At 42.6% G+C, this 17,269-nt stretch overlaps 1 protein-coding gene across 3 annotated transcripts in view; it reads right to left on the reverse strand.

Moving 5' to 3' along the window:
• The window catches only part of LOC147639988 (nudix hydrolase 20, chloroplastic-like), a 51,842-nt gene extending 41,243 nt beyond the window's left edge, over positions 1–10,599 (reverse strand). For 2 of the 3 annotated variants that reach the window (XM_086775947.1, XM_086775957.1), the window contains exons 1-3: positions 10,325–10,599; positions 10,175–10,239; positions 4,023–4,239 (exon numbers count right to left, since the gene is read on the reverse strand). In XM_086775947.1, coding sequence (XP_086632073.1) covers positions 4,023–4,239; positions 10,175–10,239; positions 10,325–10,483 — 441 coding nt within the window. In that variant the 5' untranslated portion in view covers positions 10,484–10,599. The remainder of the gene's footprint in view (positions 1–4,022; positions 4,240–10,174; positions 10,240–10,324) is intronic. The other variant, XM_086775941.1, reaches the window with a different exon arrangement.
• Between the last annotated feature and the right edge of the window lie 6,670 nt (positions 10,600–17,269).

A 17,269-nucleotide genomic window follows, 5' to 3' on the forward strand; every position in this document is an offset into this window, starting at 1 on the left:
TTTTGGATTCTTAGACTTGGACTCCCCTTTAGTGTCAGAGTGCTTTTGGGACTTACGCTTGGGACAATTAAAAGACATATGTCCCTCCTCAGTACAGAAAAAGCACTTCCTAGCATCCATCAAAGCATGTCTGTCCTCAAGAGTTCTCTTGGACATTGGTAACTTCTTATACCGCTTCTTTGTAGACCCTTTTGCATCACGCGAAGTATGCCCTGACTTTTCAAATTTCTTGCTTGAGCTTTTACTTCCTTTAAATCCAGATGAGACTCCGGTGAGTAACGCATTTGCCATCATAGCATTCTCTATCATCTGCGACATATTTGTTACTCGAGTCTTTATGCAAGTCGCGCACTTCCTTGGGCAGCCCACAACAATACTTCTAAACCTACTCAGACAAAGGCACTGCACGATAAGAAGTAACTGGGAGTAAAGCTTCCCAAAACTTCTTATTATAATCCTCAAGATTTTCACACTTCGATGCATCCAACTTGTGCCATGCTGTCATTACATCCACCTCAAAAGTAGATGTGAGCCACACAGAAGAGAACAACTGTTTAAACTGTATCCAAGTAGATGGTGCTATGCCCTGCAAAAGAAGAGTGGACCACCACTGCAATGCATTGCCCTTGAGAAAAGTCGCAGCTTTTCTCACCTTAGAGGATTCCGTGTAATTTTTACCAAAAAAAGCAACATCAAACTGCTGTAAAAAGGTAAGTGCCTTTAGCTTGTCTTTGGTCCCGCTGAACGTGTCAAATTTCACTGCAGCTCCCCCTTCCTTATAATCCTTCGCCTTACCCATAGGCGTTAGATTATCGTAAGGAAGTCGCTTCACAAGATTGCTACCCCCAGCATTCATGCCCATAATAGGGTCAACATTGCCAGTTTCCACACCTGGCATACCATATATTCCTGCTGATCCCCCCATGTTTCCAAACATACCACTATGCATACCGGTCTGCATGCCCCCATACATGTTTCCTTGCATTCCGGGCTGCATACCACCATACATATTCCCTTGCATACCAAGCTGAAAATTAGCTCCAAAATTCCCTTGCATTCCCATGCCTCCTTGCTAAGGAGCCTCCAGTCGTAGCAAAGCTTTAACCTTTTCTAGATCAACCTCAATCCCATTCTCAGATACTACATGGCCAAGAAGAGAAACCTTGGCTTCGGCCAGGTCAAACTTGTCCGGATTCAATTGATCTCCCAAATCATCCGGTGACATTTGTCCGGATTCAATTGACCTCCCAAATCATCAACTCTTCTCAGAGCCAGTTCCAGCTTCTCACAATGTACCAACATGCCACTATAGATGCAAAATTCATCAATAAAAACCGTGATGAAAGATCCCAGATAAGGCTCAAACACCAGGTTCATGAATCTCTGAAAGGTTGTTGGAGCATCTGTCAGCCCAAAGGACATGACCCTGTAAGCAAAGCATCCCTATGGGGTGATGAAAGTAGTTTTTCTTTGGTCCTCTGGAGCATTGGAAATCTAAAAATACCATGAATACCCATCAAACACACTGTATCTCTCATGCCCAGCCACACTGTCCAAAATCTCATCCTGGAAAGGTAATGGATAGTGATCCCTTTTAGTCACAGCATTCAGGGGTTTGAAGTCTACACACCCTCCATTTGCCATTCTTTTTGGGAGTAATGACAATTGGGGAGGCCCACTCAAAGTTGTCCACAGGGAAAATAAACCCTGCCTTTAACAGATTATCTACCACTTCTTTCAGCACTTTTTGCTATATGATTCCCAACCTCCTCAGCCTCTAGACCACTGGCTTGGCTCCTAGTTTCAACTAGATATGATGTTGTACTGCAAATACTCCTCTAACCTGTGTAAGAAGAGATAAACAAATCTGGAAATTTCTGCAACATGCCCATATACTCTCCCTTCTCTGCCTTAGTCAAGTCCTTGGCTGCACTTCAGTTTCAGATTTTCGCCTCTTTCCCTCCTTTGCACATGGCTGTATAATCTTTCTGGCATTAGGGTTTTGCCAGCCGTCCTTATCAAAAGCAGGTCTGCGTAGTGCGCACATCTATAGCAGCTTTGCTCTTAGAAGGCATGTTTTTTTGCACTACTACCTGTTGTGCTTGTTGGGGCGCTAACTGTGGCTCCACGACACCTTTTTCTTTAGTCTGTATACCAATCATAGGTCCTGTTTGACCTATCTTAGATGGAGCCGCACTATCATTAACCAAAGCTGTTGGCGGCAAGGAATCAACAGGCGGGTGTAATTTGAGAGTAGGGCAGTCATCTGCAAAGTGTCCAAATTTATGACAACGAAAACATTCCTACAAATGCGCCCCATTTAAGCTCAAAACGTTTTTCATCCATATGCACATCATCTACTTCCATACTTATCACTTCAGTGGCTGGTTTATCCGTGTCCCACAAAACACAAAACTTACTACGATTACCCATAACATTGGGTGGGAAGATAACCATGCCAAGACTTTGTGCCAAGTACGGAAGAGCATCAGAGAAAATCATATGGAAGCCAACAACTTCCACCCAAAGTGGACAACGGTGCCGCACAAGCGCCCAATAGTCAGTAGTAGGGATGCAAGGTAGCACATGGACCATCTGTTGACCATAGAACAAAGAAGACCTTTGAAATAATTGCTCCTTGAAATCAAGCTGCTTGAGCACCACTTCATAAAACCCACGCACTGCACAGTAAACACCTTCTACATGTCATAAAACCCGCAAGCACTGTGTTCAACCACTGTCCAACATCCTCTTCAGAGGGCACCCAACCTGGAAAGAACAGAATTAGTGCCTATTCAGAGAACTTTTTTACTTTGGGGAGAGTTACATTCTTCGGGATAGAGCACTTTAGTGTAGGCCTCGGCCTCTCCCACTTTGCACCCTGAAAATCCTGATGCAGCACATCATAAAGAAACTATGCAGAGGGGTCCTCGTGTCTTGGTTTCTTGGAATCTATGACGTCAACAAATTTTTCATTTCTTTCATAGTGAATTACCTTTTCCTGTTGTCTCATGGTGTCAAGAGAAAAACCAGCCACATCCATAGCTGATGGAGAGCGCTTGGAGAAGATGATTGCATCAAAAAGAATGAAGCTGAAGATATGTGAACTAACAGTTCACAGAAAACAGGAACTATAAACACACACACACACACAAAAGGCAGCCAAGAGGCTGCAGAGAAAGCAAAGACAGAAACTATGAAACAAGAAGAGGCAGCGAGCAGCAAATAGATGGAGCAGAGCAGCAGGCGAGCAAGGTACACATGAAAAGAGAAACAGAACATGAGCAGGCGAGCCTCAGATAGACAGCAGAACAAGCAGACGAGACGCGAACAAAGTCAGAAAGGGGCGAGCAGGCGATCGTCTCAGTGCGCACACACACACATACAAGGGGACGAGCAGGCAAGGAGGTCGAAACAGATGATAAAGACGAGCAGGTCTGCAGGAGAGTAGGTCGAGCAGGTCCAAAGGCGAGCAGGTCAACACAAGTGTTCACACACACACACCATTTTTTTTTCAAGTGAAACCACTGCTTCATTAACCTCCACCACACAAAGACGGATTCATGAGGTTCTCTGCCGACATGTCACGCTGCCATCACAGAGGCCTGACATTCACTCCACCATCAGATCGGTTCTAGCCGAGGCGGGTATCGACATTAGCTGATCACAGCATATCTCACTCTGCACAGGATCATCTATTGATCACATGTACTGTCAGATGTTTTCATTTTACTTTTTCTTTCAGTTTTCCATGGCTCAGTATATCCATGGTACCATTGTATTACTTTTGGTCTCATAGGCCCTTGGGGTCTTCCGTAGACGTTAATATAACTTTCTTTCTCTCTCTCTCTCTCTAAAAGCACTCCGTAAACATAATAATACACTCACTTCCCACTTAAAAGAAAAGGAAATTTGTGCACCTCTGGCACCTACTGAGAAAGAGTACACTGAAAAGTGATTTTCAAAAATACTTTCATGTGCTGCAAATATTTATCAATGGACAGAATTTTGAAAAAACACACCTCATTTCGCCAGCCAGGTATGACACCATCTTCACTCAAGACTTTGAGACATCTGTTAATTGATTCTGTACGATCCTCTTGAGATTCAAGGTTATGATGTAGAGTAACAAAACTGTCCACAGACAGCCCTGTATTGCAAAACTTCCCCTTCTGGTAATCTGGCTCTGCTCTTGTGACAGCAAAGACCTTTGGAAAGGATATCAAATGCTGCAAAAAACTGTAAGCTTTAAATCAAAGGTCCTTTCCAGCTACCTCTGCTCTATCCATAAATATACTCTTTGTAATGAAAAAAATGCTCTCCCTCTCTCTCTCTCTCTCTCTCTCTCTCTCTCTCTTTGTATGATGATGGCTCGGATTTGACATTCTCAGCTCATAGCTCTAGTCTTTGTTTTCTTCTGTACCATGATGAGATTACATGGACACTAGTGTATCACTTTCGGTCTCATAGACCCACTGGGTATTTTGAAGACATTTAATACAACTTCCTTTCTTTCTTTCGGTCTCATAGACCCACTGGGTCTTTTGAAGACATTTAATACAACTTCCTTTCTTTCTTTCTCACAACCGTAGATCAGGATGACGATGATGATCCATACATACCTACATTTACCTAGGGATTAGTGTTAGTTCTTTTTGTTACGTTGTCTTTTTTTCCATGATGAGACACATTGTGCACCTTTTGTCTCATAGACCAGTTGGGTCTTGTGCAAGACGTTAATATATCTCCTCCTCCTCCTCCTCCTCCTCCTCCTCCTCCTCTCTCTCTCTCTCTCTCTCTCTCTCTCTCTCTCTCTCTCTCAACTGTAGAGCCAAGGATCACGAGGACCTCTGCACGGAACACTTTGTTGGGTATTTCAGAGCCTCTTGTCCTGTATGTCCACCACATACCTGTCAGTATGTGTACCTGTATGTGGGTGAACACCCTCTTATCTGGTGTGTGTGTGTGTGTGTGTGTGTGTGCGTGTGTGTGTGTGTGTGTGTGAGAAAGAGAGAGAGAGGGAGAGAGAGGTGTCACAGAGCAAGGGAGGACCTGGTGTGTGTGAGAGCTCGTGGTGTGTGTGTGTGTGAGAGAGGAGTTCGTCTGCCTGTCGAGACATTGAAGACTCGTTTCGAGCGACCTGTACAGCAACTGTGCAAGGGGCTTCTTTCAGTTTTGTGTAGCTTCGTGCATGCGTGGGTGCGTGCGTGCGTGCGTGCGTGTGTGTGTGTGTGTGTGTGTTATGTGTCTGTCTATACGCGCATAGGTTTCAGTTGTTGATCTTGCTGTTGAGAGGGCTGTCGCCTTTTTTGGCTGTGCTGTGTCGAATGAGATGGAAGTCTCCTATAACTGCTCTAGGGAGAGCGTTCGCCGACTGTTGCTGCTGGACATCGTCTATTCCTGCAGGTCGCAGTTTTTACCTATTGGCTGTGACCTTCACGTGTTTCTGCTAGTTCTTGCCTTCCAACTTGCTAGCTGCTCCTACTTCTTGTTCATAGCCTACCCTCTGCTTTCTGTTCCGGCTTAAGGCTTGTGTGTGTGTGTGAGTCGCAGTGTGTGTACAGAGATGGGTTCTTCTGATCAGATTCATAATGTATATTCCAGACACCACTCTGATCCCAAGGAAACAGAAGCGAAATGAGCCAAACTTGCAGAGAATCCAGAAATTCAATTTCTCCATGATGTACTGCACAAAGATTATGAATTGGCACAAAACAAGTGGAGCAAGGCAAAACCGTCCATGAAAGTGGTGGTGCAGAGAGAAACCATAATGCTTAAAGTGAGGAAATTTTCACAGCAAGCTGCAATATTGTTTTTCTCGGGACATCTGCCCTCAACGAAGATGAGGGATATTCGTCAGTGGGTCAACAAGAAGAATGTGTGGATGGAGTTTACAATGCAGCAAGAGGATCCTCCGAAATCGTGCTTAGCTTAGTGCATGCAAAGCAAAAGTTGTTTGAGATTGCACCTCTCTTTTACGCCACGCAAATCGTGCATGTGCTGCCATGGGTACCTACTGCTGACTATCAAGGGCTGCTAAAACATCAATGCTTGGTATGGGTTGCGGTGGTGGATTTCCCCACTTATTTATAGGATGCACTACCGCAGATAGCTCAGACATTGCGAAAAGTAGTGTGTGCACCCAGAATCATGGATAATAGAAACAAATTCTATGTGTTGTGGGATACAAATGTGCCAACACCTAAAAGCATTGAAATTGAGATTGATGTTCCCATGGGGGAAAAGCCATATGAATTAAGTTGGTCTCCTTTTGCTGGGTCGTGTTTTAAATGTCACAAGTTTGGGTATTTTGCATTGGAATGCCCGACACTGAAATTGCAACCCCCTGAGAACTCAATTACTCCCTCATTGGTGCGGAAGCAACCAAAATTGCCAGAACAAATACCGATGGTAAATGCGATGAATGCAAAACAAGTTTCAACAGCCTAGCGTGTCCCTAAGCTCCCCCCGTCTATGGCCTACTTGCGAACCTGCGCCCCAGCTCCTGCCACCCCCTCTGCCTCCTGTGCAGTTGCGCCACCCCCTCCCCTTCGTTGCGCCTTCCCCTCTCCTTCCTGCGCAGTTGCGCCTCCCCCCCCCCCCCCTCTTCGCTAGGCCTTCCCGGCCCATGTCTCTCCGCCTGCGCATGCCCCCGCCTCCCCCTGTTTAAGTATAGCCTGGATTCCCCCTACCTTGATCTTTCACGACAGGAGATCAACCAGATCATCCAGTTAGATCTACTCGGGCTACACACACACCAAACATGGGTGTCTCTGTCAGAGATTGGTAAGAAGTGTGAGTAATACAGAGATCACTTTTTGACTCTCCAAGGATGGATTCTTTGAGATGCCGAGATACATACAGATACACATGTCACATGCTATGCGTATCACGATCGGCCAGCTCAGGGTATCCTCCCACCGCCTCAGAATAGAGACTGGCAAAGCTGAGGATATCCCACATGAGGAGAGGACATGCACAGTATGCATCACAGGAGCAGTACAAGATGAGGCCCATTATATGTTCAGTTGCCTAGCTTACTATGAGATACGGGGGAGATTCCACTACCTCTTCCAAGAGGGATTCGGACCACTCACACGGGTGATACAGTTTTGAGGATCAGAGGTGCTTGGGCATGTACTTGATGGAGCTCAAACGACACAAGGATGTAGTGTTGAGGCAACATGCTAAGAGACAGCCCCGGCTCCAACAAGACGCCTCACAGAGAGCCATCACAGATTCTTTGTGGTACACACATCCACATCGGAATCCACTGCCCACAACAATTCCTTTACTACGACATTAGAGCCCACCACCCATACCCACGATGTAGCTCCACACCCCAAAGGAGTTACTAGTGAGAGAGCTCAATCTATTCTGCAAGCCAGACGTCCCCAACCCAAAGCATCAGGACCCTCCACCACACAGAGACAGATTCGTGAGGTTCTCCGCCGACATGACACGCTCCCATCACAAAGGCCGGACATTCACTCCACCATCAGATCGGTTCTAGCCGAGGCGGGTATCATCATTAGCTGATCACAACATATCTCACACTACACAGGATCATCTGTTGATCACATGTACTGTCAAATGTTTTCATTTTACTTTTTCTTTTAGTTTTCCATGGATCAGTATATCCATGGTACCATTGTATTACTTTTGGTCTCATAGGCTTGGGGTCTTCCGTAGACGTTAATATAACTTTCTTTCTTTCTCTCCTCTCGTTCCCACCTGTGCCCTTTGCCTCCCGTTTTCGTGTCTGCCGCCGCCGCCCTCTGTTCCCGTTCCCGCATGTGCCCTCTGCCTCCCGTTTCTGTGTCCATGGTCGCCACCCTCTGCTCCCAGTCCCACATGTGCCCTTTGCCTCCCGTTTCCGTGTCTACCGCCGCTGCCCTCTGCTCCCATTTCCGCCTGTACCCTCTGCCTTCCGCCCTTTACTCTGTCTACTACTGCGACCTTGGCACCCACCCACCCTTGCTTAGGCCCGCAATAATGTCGAATATCCGTACCCTGAGCCAATGGTTGAACCCTCAACTAGAAGCCACTCTTGCCCTTACCCCATCGCGCATCGGGCCGGTTACCGTCTTCTCCCGTGTCCTTGATCACAGCTTGAGCTGGGTGATTGTGTGGTGCTCCCTCTTGAAGACAAAGTGAACAAGATCGAAGAACACGCTTAGAAGGCCCTTTCAAACCAAAAGAAGCTGATAGATAGGACATTGAACCAGCATCAAAAGGAGATTCATGCTATCAGGACTGAGATCTAGGGCAGAGACAACCGCGTAGAAAATGTACAAACTACTGCAAGATGAGATGTGACAAGAGATGGAAGCCTGTAAGGACGCATGTATGGCTGCATGCATGAAGAAATGTATGTAATTATGCAAGGAAGAGATGCACAAGTATGGCAAAGAGGAAGGAGAGCTAGCTTTACAAGAAGCCCTTGCTCTAGAGATTTCCCAATTGCGAGATGCCAATGCCAAACTTGAGGCGGAACTACAGAAGGCTAAGAAGGTAATCACAGCAGAGATTCAAGAGGCCAAATCAAGATTCCAAGAGGAGCATACAGGCCTCCAAAAAGACATGGAAGCAACCAAAGAAGAGATTAGAGAAACCTCCAAATGGGTTGAGAATGTGAAAAAGTAAAAACCAGTCCACACCCCAAATGCCACATCCATCATGACGGCCACGCTTGAGGACGAGAAGCGTCGCCAATCTAGGGTTGTGCGAGTAACAAGCATGGCCTACTCGATGGCAGAAGAAACATCGGTTCTTTGCCTGGTACTGCTTTTGCTCCCCTAGCTGGAGATAACCTTCAGTAATTCCCTCCTTGGCCTTCTCTTTAGGCGTCTTTTTAAACTTCTCCTTAGGCGTCTTTTTAGGCTTGGCCCCTATGTTTTTCTTGCCACTCTAGTTGCTCTAAGACTTGTTGTCCATATTGTCTTTGTTATTCTGTGTTCCCTTACCAACATGGGATGATGACTGCCGCTACTGCTCGGGTTTGGGGCTTGACTATACCTGCTTGCGCTTACCTTTGTTCAGCATCATTTCCTGTTTCTAAGCCAAAGTTAGAGCTTGGTCATATGACTGAGGCTTGAAATTCCGTATAGGAAACCCAATGTTCTTATCCACCCCCTTAAGAAACTATTTCAACTTCTCTTCTTCCAACTTCCCCAACTGTTGTGCCATGGTTATGATCTTGTTGGAATGGATAATGACCTCTACATCAATGAGAAGAAGAGCGCATTTGGCCTCTTAGAGGTCCATTATCTAGGATACGTGATCAGTGCTTCTAGTATTCGCCTTGACCCTGAAAAGGTGCGGGCTATACTGGATTGGGATGTTCCCAAGGCTGCTCAAGAGATCACATCATTTAATTGCCGATGTCGTTCCTTCTCCACTGGGTTTGCTGTAGCAGTCTCTTGCCATGTGTCCTGGCTTTCCACAATTGTGGCAAGTGAAGGTCCTTCCTCCTACTCTGCCTCTTCCTCATCCTCGTCCTCCTCCTCGTCCTCGAGAGAATCCTCCTCGAGTGAAGGTATTGGGATATGTATGGGATTCAGCTTACAGAGAACAGACATGCACCATGGGAGTCACGAGGAGTGGCCAACCTGTCTCAGCCTCATATGCAAAAAGTACTAATAGTAGTTAGACAAGATGAGGACATGTGGATGGGTTTAGCCAAGATGTCACATTTCTTACTTGTGCTATAAAAGTGTCAAGTACTCGCCATGACAAAGGCGGGGGATATGTTAACCACCTTTGGTTAACACTACTTTCGTAATATACTTTATCTCTTATTTTTTTAAATACTTGCTTCATGAATCTATATTAATAGAATGCCGATCTTAGAAAGCTTATGTGATGATAGCCCACAAATATCATGTAATGTTCATAGCCTAAAAGTAGTAACAGTTTTGGAATAAGGCACCCCAGACATCTCGTGGGTGGCTAAAGGTAAACATGGAGGCTTGACATCCTTTCCAAGTCTCAAAAGGCTTTTGTTCCAACCCCACCATCCGTGGAGTATTCTTTGGAACTCCCGAAGGAGTCCAAAGGCTTTTGAGGTCACTACTTAGAACAGGCTAGCTTCGTATTTCGGTTCCATGGATCATTATTGGCCCCACAAAAGGGTTTAGCGAAGTCTCAACATAGCCAAATAGAAGACTCTTACCTTGGGTGGATGAATCCCACTGTAGCATTGTCAAGAAGGAACGGTATAAACTTTGATCGTTCCTCCTACAAAAAGGAAGAAGAGCTATGTAAGTTGCAAAATGCAGCAGCAGAGTCAACGTTATATGTAATGTAATGATGGGTAACGCACACTCCCTCGATTGCAGCGCTTTACGTGCTCCATGTAGGGAGCAAGCTCTGTTGTTAAAGAGCTCATTGCCACGGTCATGAAAGACCGAGATCTTTTCTTTGCTTTTGTAGGAAGGCAGCTGGGCAGGCGCAGATGGAAGGTGGAGAAGGACAGCATCATGGCAACAGTCGCTCGCTCACAATTATGATGTGGGTCAATTTGGTCCGTCGTTCTCTCTCACAGGGGGGTTCATTTTGGCAAGGGAACTGCAATTTTTGGCAAGGGAACCCCCAATTTTTTTAAAAAAGGGCAATATAACAAGAACCCTTCTTAAAGAAGGTGCTTTTTTTTCAATGCCTTTCTAAGGCCTTGTTAGTCTCATCGACCAAGTGAGCCTCCACTCAATTAGTGGAGATGTGTTGATCAACCACTTGGCCGAAACTCTCTTTTATAGCTTCCTCGTCTTCGACAATCATAGCACTGTAGCGACACGATTATTATCGGGCGTTGTAAGAGCAAACCTCGCTGGAACTTGTAATGCAGATGTATTGGTCATGTCACTTGATGTGGCAACTTGCGACATGCCCACATCCTAAGATACTGCAATCTCGTCTGGATTTTCGGTGAAACCCTTAGATTGTAAAGGAGCTCGAGGAGGCATATTGCTACTTTCTTGTTATGCCAAAGAGGGTTTGAGAGGGTGAGATCGAACAGAGAGCGAGTGGGAAGAGTATGTGTTAGAAGGGGGAAGGAGAGAATTTGAGAGGACGAGATCGAAGAGAGAGAGTGGGAATAGTATGCGCTAGAAGGGAGAGACAGGTTCGAGAGAGTGAGATTGAAGAGATACATAGAGAGTAAGGCTAGGCGATTATAACACTAGAGGGGAGCTAGGCGATTATGCAAGAGAGAGAGAGAGAGAGAGAGAGAGAGAGAGAGAGAGCTTTGAGGGAGAGCCGTTTTAATGGGTGCCTACCATGTTGGCAGGCATCACGTGTATTACCCGCACTCCAGCAATACACATGCCACGTATATAACGTGGCAATACACATAGCAATGCCACATGTATTGCCACGTATATAACGTGGCAATACACATAGCAATGCCACATGTAATGCCCAACTGTTAGCATTACACGTGACGTACGTCAAGTGGAGCCACGTGTAATATATATATATATATACATACATATACATAAAATCTATAATAGATGCATATATTAATCTATATATATACATATTAATGTATATATATATACATGTTTATATATATGGTCTAAATATATATAATCCACATATATATATATTTATTTATTTATATTTATGTTTATATACGTGTTAATATAAATATATTGATATATATCGATATATATATTAATATATATACACACAAATACATTATTACATATACATACATATATTAATATATATATACACATATATATTTTAATTTATATAAACACACACACACATATATATATGGTCTAAATATATATATATGTGCATATATTAATACATATAGACACATATATATTAATATATATATATATATACATGTGTGTGTGTATACATATATATTAATGTATATATATATGTACATATATATATATATATGTATACATTAATATATATATGTATACATATATATTAATGTGTGTGTGTGTGTATATATATATATATACATACACATATATATATGTGTGTATGTATGTATGTATGTATGTATGTGCATGTATATGTATGTATGTGCGTGCATGTTAATATATATATGTATTTGGACTATGTTTGTGTATTTATATATATAGTCCAAATACACACACATATATATATATATGCATGTAAATGTACGTGTTGTTTATATATATGTACGTGTATATGTGTGTAAATATATATGTGTGCATAATATACACACACACACACACACACACACACACACACACACACACATATATATATATATATATATATATATAATTTTTAAAATTTAATATTTTGAGAAAAAAATAAATTATATTAAAACGGCTACATTCATTTTGTGTGTACTTTATACGTGTTGTGACATTCTTTCTTATTGTCGTGTACTTTTTTGTACGCCTTTTTACAATGAGTTGCACAAGCTCCTTTCCATTTTCTAAGAAGAATCTATGTGTTACCAATGGTCAAGTTCTCATGAGTACAAAGTTCTTACAAAAACAAGTATGTCATTCTTTAGATTAAATATTGGGTCCCAAGAGTTGTGTGTCCCACTAAAGCTTACCTCAAGAAAAAGGAGTTATATATACTTGAAGACTCTTCAAACAATTACTCCACAATAGTTGATGCTTCATTAATCTCAAGCCCACAACCAATAGCCATCTTAGATAGCCTACCCACCATAGGACTTAACTCAATCAAACGTGATAGATTTATACAGTCCCCTATAAGATAAAAACAAAGCTGGTGTATCAACCTCATCCACCGTTGTTGTTGCAAGAGAAAAGGGTAAGAGCATCTTGGAATATCTTTGGAGCATGAAGAAGGGAAACACATTAATAAGAGATGTTGTTAAATGTTAAAGAGGTTATCAAGGTCATGGAGATTCCTAAGCAATATAACGGTGATATTGCATTTGAGTTCCCAACAACCATGAGATCACATGTAAGAATGGACTCCATGGAACATAAGTATGATCCCCAGTGGTGGTAAAAGCCGTAAACCTCCAACATTACCTTCCCTGGAGTGTGTCTCGGAGAAGCCATTACCTAGGTAATTTGAAGTGTGTGAATGATCTTTGCCCGTGAGACTAAAGAACCATAGGGTCTCAAACACATCACATTTTAGTGGAAGGATGCTAAAGCCACTAAACCAGTGGAGAGGAGTGCAACAATGCATCTGGAAAGCTCCTTTGCCATTATTGTTCAATGCCTACAATGTGCATTGTTTCATGCAATTGCTACATCTATTATGTGATCCCATCTCTACTGATGAAACGATGAGCCGATAAATTATACACATTGGTATCCATGAACATAATGTACATGCAAGCACATCCAAGGGACTAACTAATAGGACAAAGCAAATGATTCCAAGGTGCTAGGAGTAGATCGCAGTGGCGGGGCAAGAAAGGTATAAATGTGTGTGGCAAAGAAATCGTGATGGCAATGCTAGTGTAAGAAGGTAGTTCCTCACATTTCATTGGGGAACAAGAGTTCATCAATATTATAGAGGAGATAGGACCGTTGGTGGAAGACAGCCGGTAAATTAATTTAGTTGTGGACAGTTATGTTTTTGTAAATGAGTTTTAAATATGTAAATAGGTAAAGTGTGAAACCTACACTATTTCATAATTAGGTTCTGAAGGTTAGTAACTACAGCCCAAAATGGGCCTTCTAAGGAGAGCTTTGGGTGGATGCATTATTGAAGTTGAAACTAGAGTGCACTTACGACTTTTTCCATGGAAGCAGGTTCCCAAGACAAGGATTTGCAGATGAGAAGTGCTTTGTTTTCAAGATGTCCACCATTGGATCCGCTTGTGGATTAGATTTGGTGAATCGAATGCGGAGGACCAACTCTGGGGACCTTAAACATGCATGGATACAATTCAACCACACCCGACGAACATTAGATTGGGTAACCCCATGGCTTGTCATGTGTACAACCCAAGGTAGCATATTACAAATGCGACGAAATGCAAAGGACTGGCTCTGGGACCTTAGACATGCATAGATATAATTCGACCACACTCGACGAGCATCAGATTGGGTGACCATGGCTTGTCATGTGTACGACCCAAGGTAGTATATGATAAATGTTATAATAAATATGGTCAAAGGATTTCAGATGTGTTACATTGCAAATGACTTGAGTTTTTATATAGCATGCATGATCTTCTAACAATTGCGACATGTGAAAAAAAAAGGAGGACATGGAGTCGCAATGTTTGTTTTGGGAGTGCATCGATGAGGTGATGGAAAACCATGGTTGTGAAAGGGAGGATTTCTTTGATTTCGTAGAGCAAACAAGGCATAGGCTGACTAGAATGTAGTTTGACATGTATTCAATGGTGATAAAAATAATGTCTTGATAGATACGGAGAGATCCTACCTATTTCATTGGGAGGAGAGCATGGTTGCCCACATAATAAAGTATGTGTGCACCACATCTCAAGGTGAGCACAAAGCAATGTGTGAGAAGTGGCGCATGACTCCTACTAGTGAAGTTGCATCAGTAGAGGCTCGATTAATACAACAATGGTGATGCAATGGTTATGTCATGGATATGAATGTTTTGGCAATGGACTCTTGGTTGAGCTAGTGGGAGGTGCACATAGCACATTGGGGTAGTGTCATGACAATAGTAGAGAGAAGTAATGATGATCCAAATATCCCAAGAACAAACCTAGCAGAGAGCAAGCATGAGAGTTGGCTTGGAGGGGAAGGATATAGATGTAAGATTTCTCTTTATTACGCATGCAATACAGATATGGAAATTGCAATTTTGCAAAGCACTAAGGCTGTCTCTTACTCTCAAGGCAAGCACTTTGGAAGAGGACCAAGCTTGGAGAAACTAATAGAATGGATGTTTGCAAGCCCAATCCAAGTGGTCTGAATAGTCAATCAGGCAACTAAAGGAATGGATGTTTGCAAGCCTAGTCCAAGTGGTCTGAATAGTCAATCAGGCAACTAAAGGAACACCCATGTATAACGCGCCTACCCCCTCACCGATAACAAAGAAACCGCACGTCACAAGAGACCAGCCACTATTGTCATTGATATTGATGATGAGATAACGCATTGTATGGAGTATAATACTCATGTACGAGACCGCAAATATGTAGGGAGGCCATAGAAGATCAATTTTAAGGAGCATGATACAACCACTACTCCTTAAAGAATAGAAGAAGCCATAAAGTTTAGTGTGATTGATTGTAAGGTGAATGAAGCAATGTGGGCAATTCGAAGGACATACATTGACAACAAGGACACATGTAGCGGAACTCCTCGTGGTGGTAAGAGGTGTGGGCAACAGATAACCATATCTACAAAGGGTGTGCATGCACCATCATTCAAAGGGTATCGTAAGCACCCTAATGATCTCATCAGATGGTGGATGTGGTTTTGCCTAGATCACATTCTTCATTGCTATATTGTGAATGCCAACATAGACCCAAAGCCCAATCCGCCACCCAAGATATGGCTAGTTGTTGTGGAAACTAACTTCACAAAAGAGGAGATGTATTCATTATGGAAAGATGAATACTAGGTGGAGAGCAAGAATGCAGAAGCTGTCATGCCCACCCCTCCTACTAGCAGTGGGGGACTATAAGGTCCTTTCTAACAGCAAGTAATAAAGAACCACCATATAGGTCCACTATACAGGCAGCACAGAGGCAGGTGGCTCGCATGCAAAATGGCATAAGAGCTAGGTATTCCACAACATCGATATCAGAGGACAGGACAAAAAAAATAAACATTGCTTTTAAAATAAAAGCTAGGGTGGTAGAAGATGTACAAAGGTTGGAGCACAAGCATGAAGTTTTCAAGATTGAATTGCATGGGGATGTGATGCTTTGGAAAATATGATGTGCATGTAAAAGACAAACTATGTTGTACGTGTCTAAGATTTTGCAGCTAGAGAATCCAAGAAAAAGTATTATCTTGCATGCAAGCACTTGTTCTTCATAAATTTGAGTGTTCTTGGCTTGAGCCAGAACGAGAATATGTTCATCCACCAACCTATCCTTTAAGACTTGGAGCTCTACAAAGCCTTGTCTTTGTAGAAGAACCTACCTAATTTAGACCATTAAATGCATGACATTTTAATGGTTTAAATTTGGCATTTCACATGCCAAATTTTCTCATTTTATGTCCTATAGTATTTTGGGACTTCTGTAACCTTATTGGAAGCAACCTCATTGTAGAGGGTTCGACTCTACAATATCTTGTTTTGTGTTACCTTTGTGGTAGGCAATTGAGAATGTGTGTGTGTGTGTGTGTGTGTGTGTGTGTGTGTGTGTGTGTGAGAGAGAGAGAGAGAGAGAGAGAGAGAGAGAGAGAGAGAGAGAGAGAGAGTTGGAGGGAGGGAATCTTTTTAGAATCTTCTCGCTTGATTCGAAAAAAGCGCACCCTGAAATAGCTTGCCATAAATAATCCCCCTATATGAAGGATGTGATCATGTGTGGTTATGTCTGGGAACATGTGTTCCCAAACAACATTGATAAATGTGAACATGCATGGGTAGGATATGAGTGAACATGCTTATGTGTAACATGTGCTTATATGCATGTGAACACTTGCATATGGATAAGAATATGCATGGGTATGTATGAGAATATGTGTTCTCAGTGCATGGCTAGACCCCCATATATCAATGTGTGAACACTTACTTCCATCCAAATTTGTGTATTCTTTTACAAAAACAAACCTTAGTGCCTTTACAATAAATATATTAATCTCCTACACATCTACAATGTGCTAACCATGGAATATGAATTTCCATTATAAATATAAACGCTCCACCAAGCCAAAATATAATATTAATTAAATACAAAAATTGGCATACTATTCCCAAGGAGAGTCTTAAGTACCATTGCCCAAGGAGAGTCTCAATTGCTTATTTACATAAATTGTGGACCTAAAAATACTATTCCCTTATGTGTATGAGTCTAGCACTTCCACTTGTTTCTCTCTCTTGCCCTCATGCTATGGAAGATAATCACTTTGATTTATTGATATTTACATCTAAACTTTTTTGTTTACTAAATTCCTTGAGTTGATTCACACTAATTTGGAGATAACTAATCAACTAAATTAATGGGGAAAAATGATTAAAAGTAGGACGACAACTAGCCCCACTTACTTTAGTGAGCTTCCACGTAAAAAATACATAAAAGTAGGAATACAACTATCCCCACCTACCTTGGCGAGCTTCTACAATAAAATCTAGCTGCCGTTGAATCAAGTTAGTGTCTTCTACAAAGGTTTCTCTTATC

Source organism: Cibotium barometz, chromosome 3, assembly GCF_041138505.1.
Source record: "Cibotium barometz isolate CiBa-2024 chromosome 3, ASM4113850v1, whole genome shotgun sequence".
Classification (NCBI taxonomy): Eukaryota; Viridiplantae; Streptophyta; class Polypodiopsida; order Cyatheales; family Cibotiaceae; genus Cibotium; species Cibotium barometz.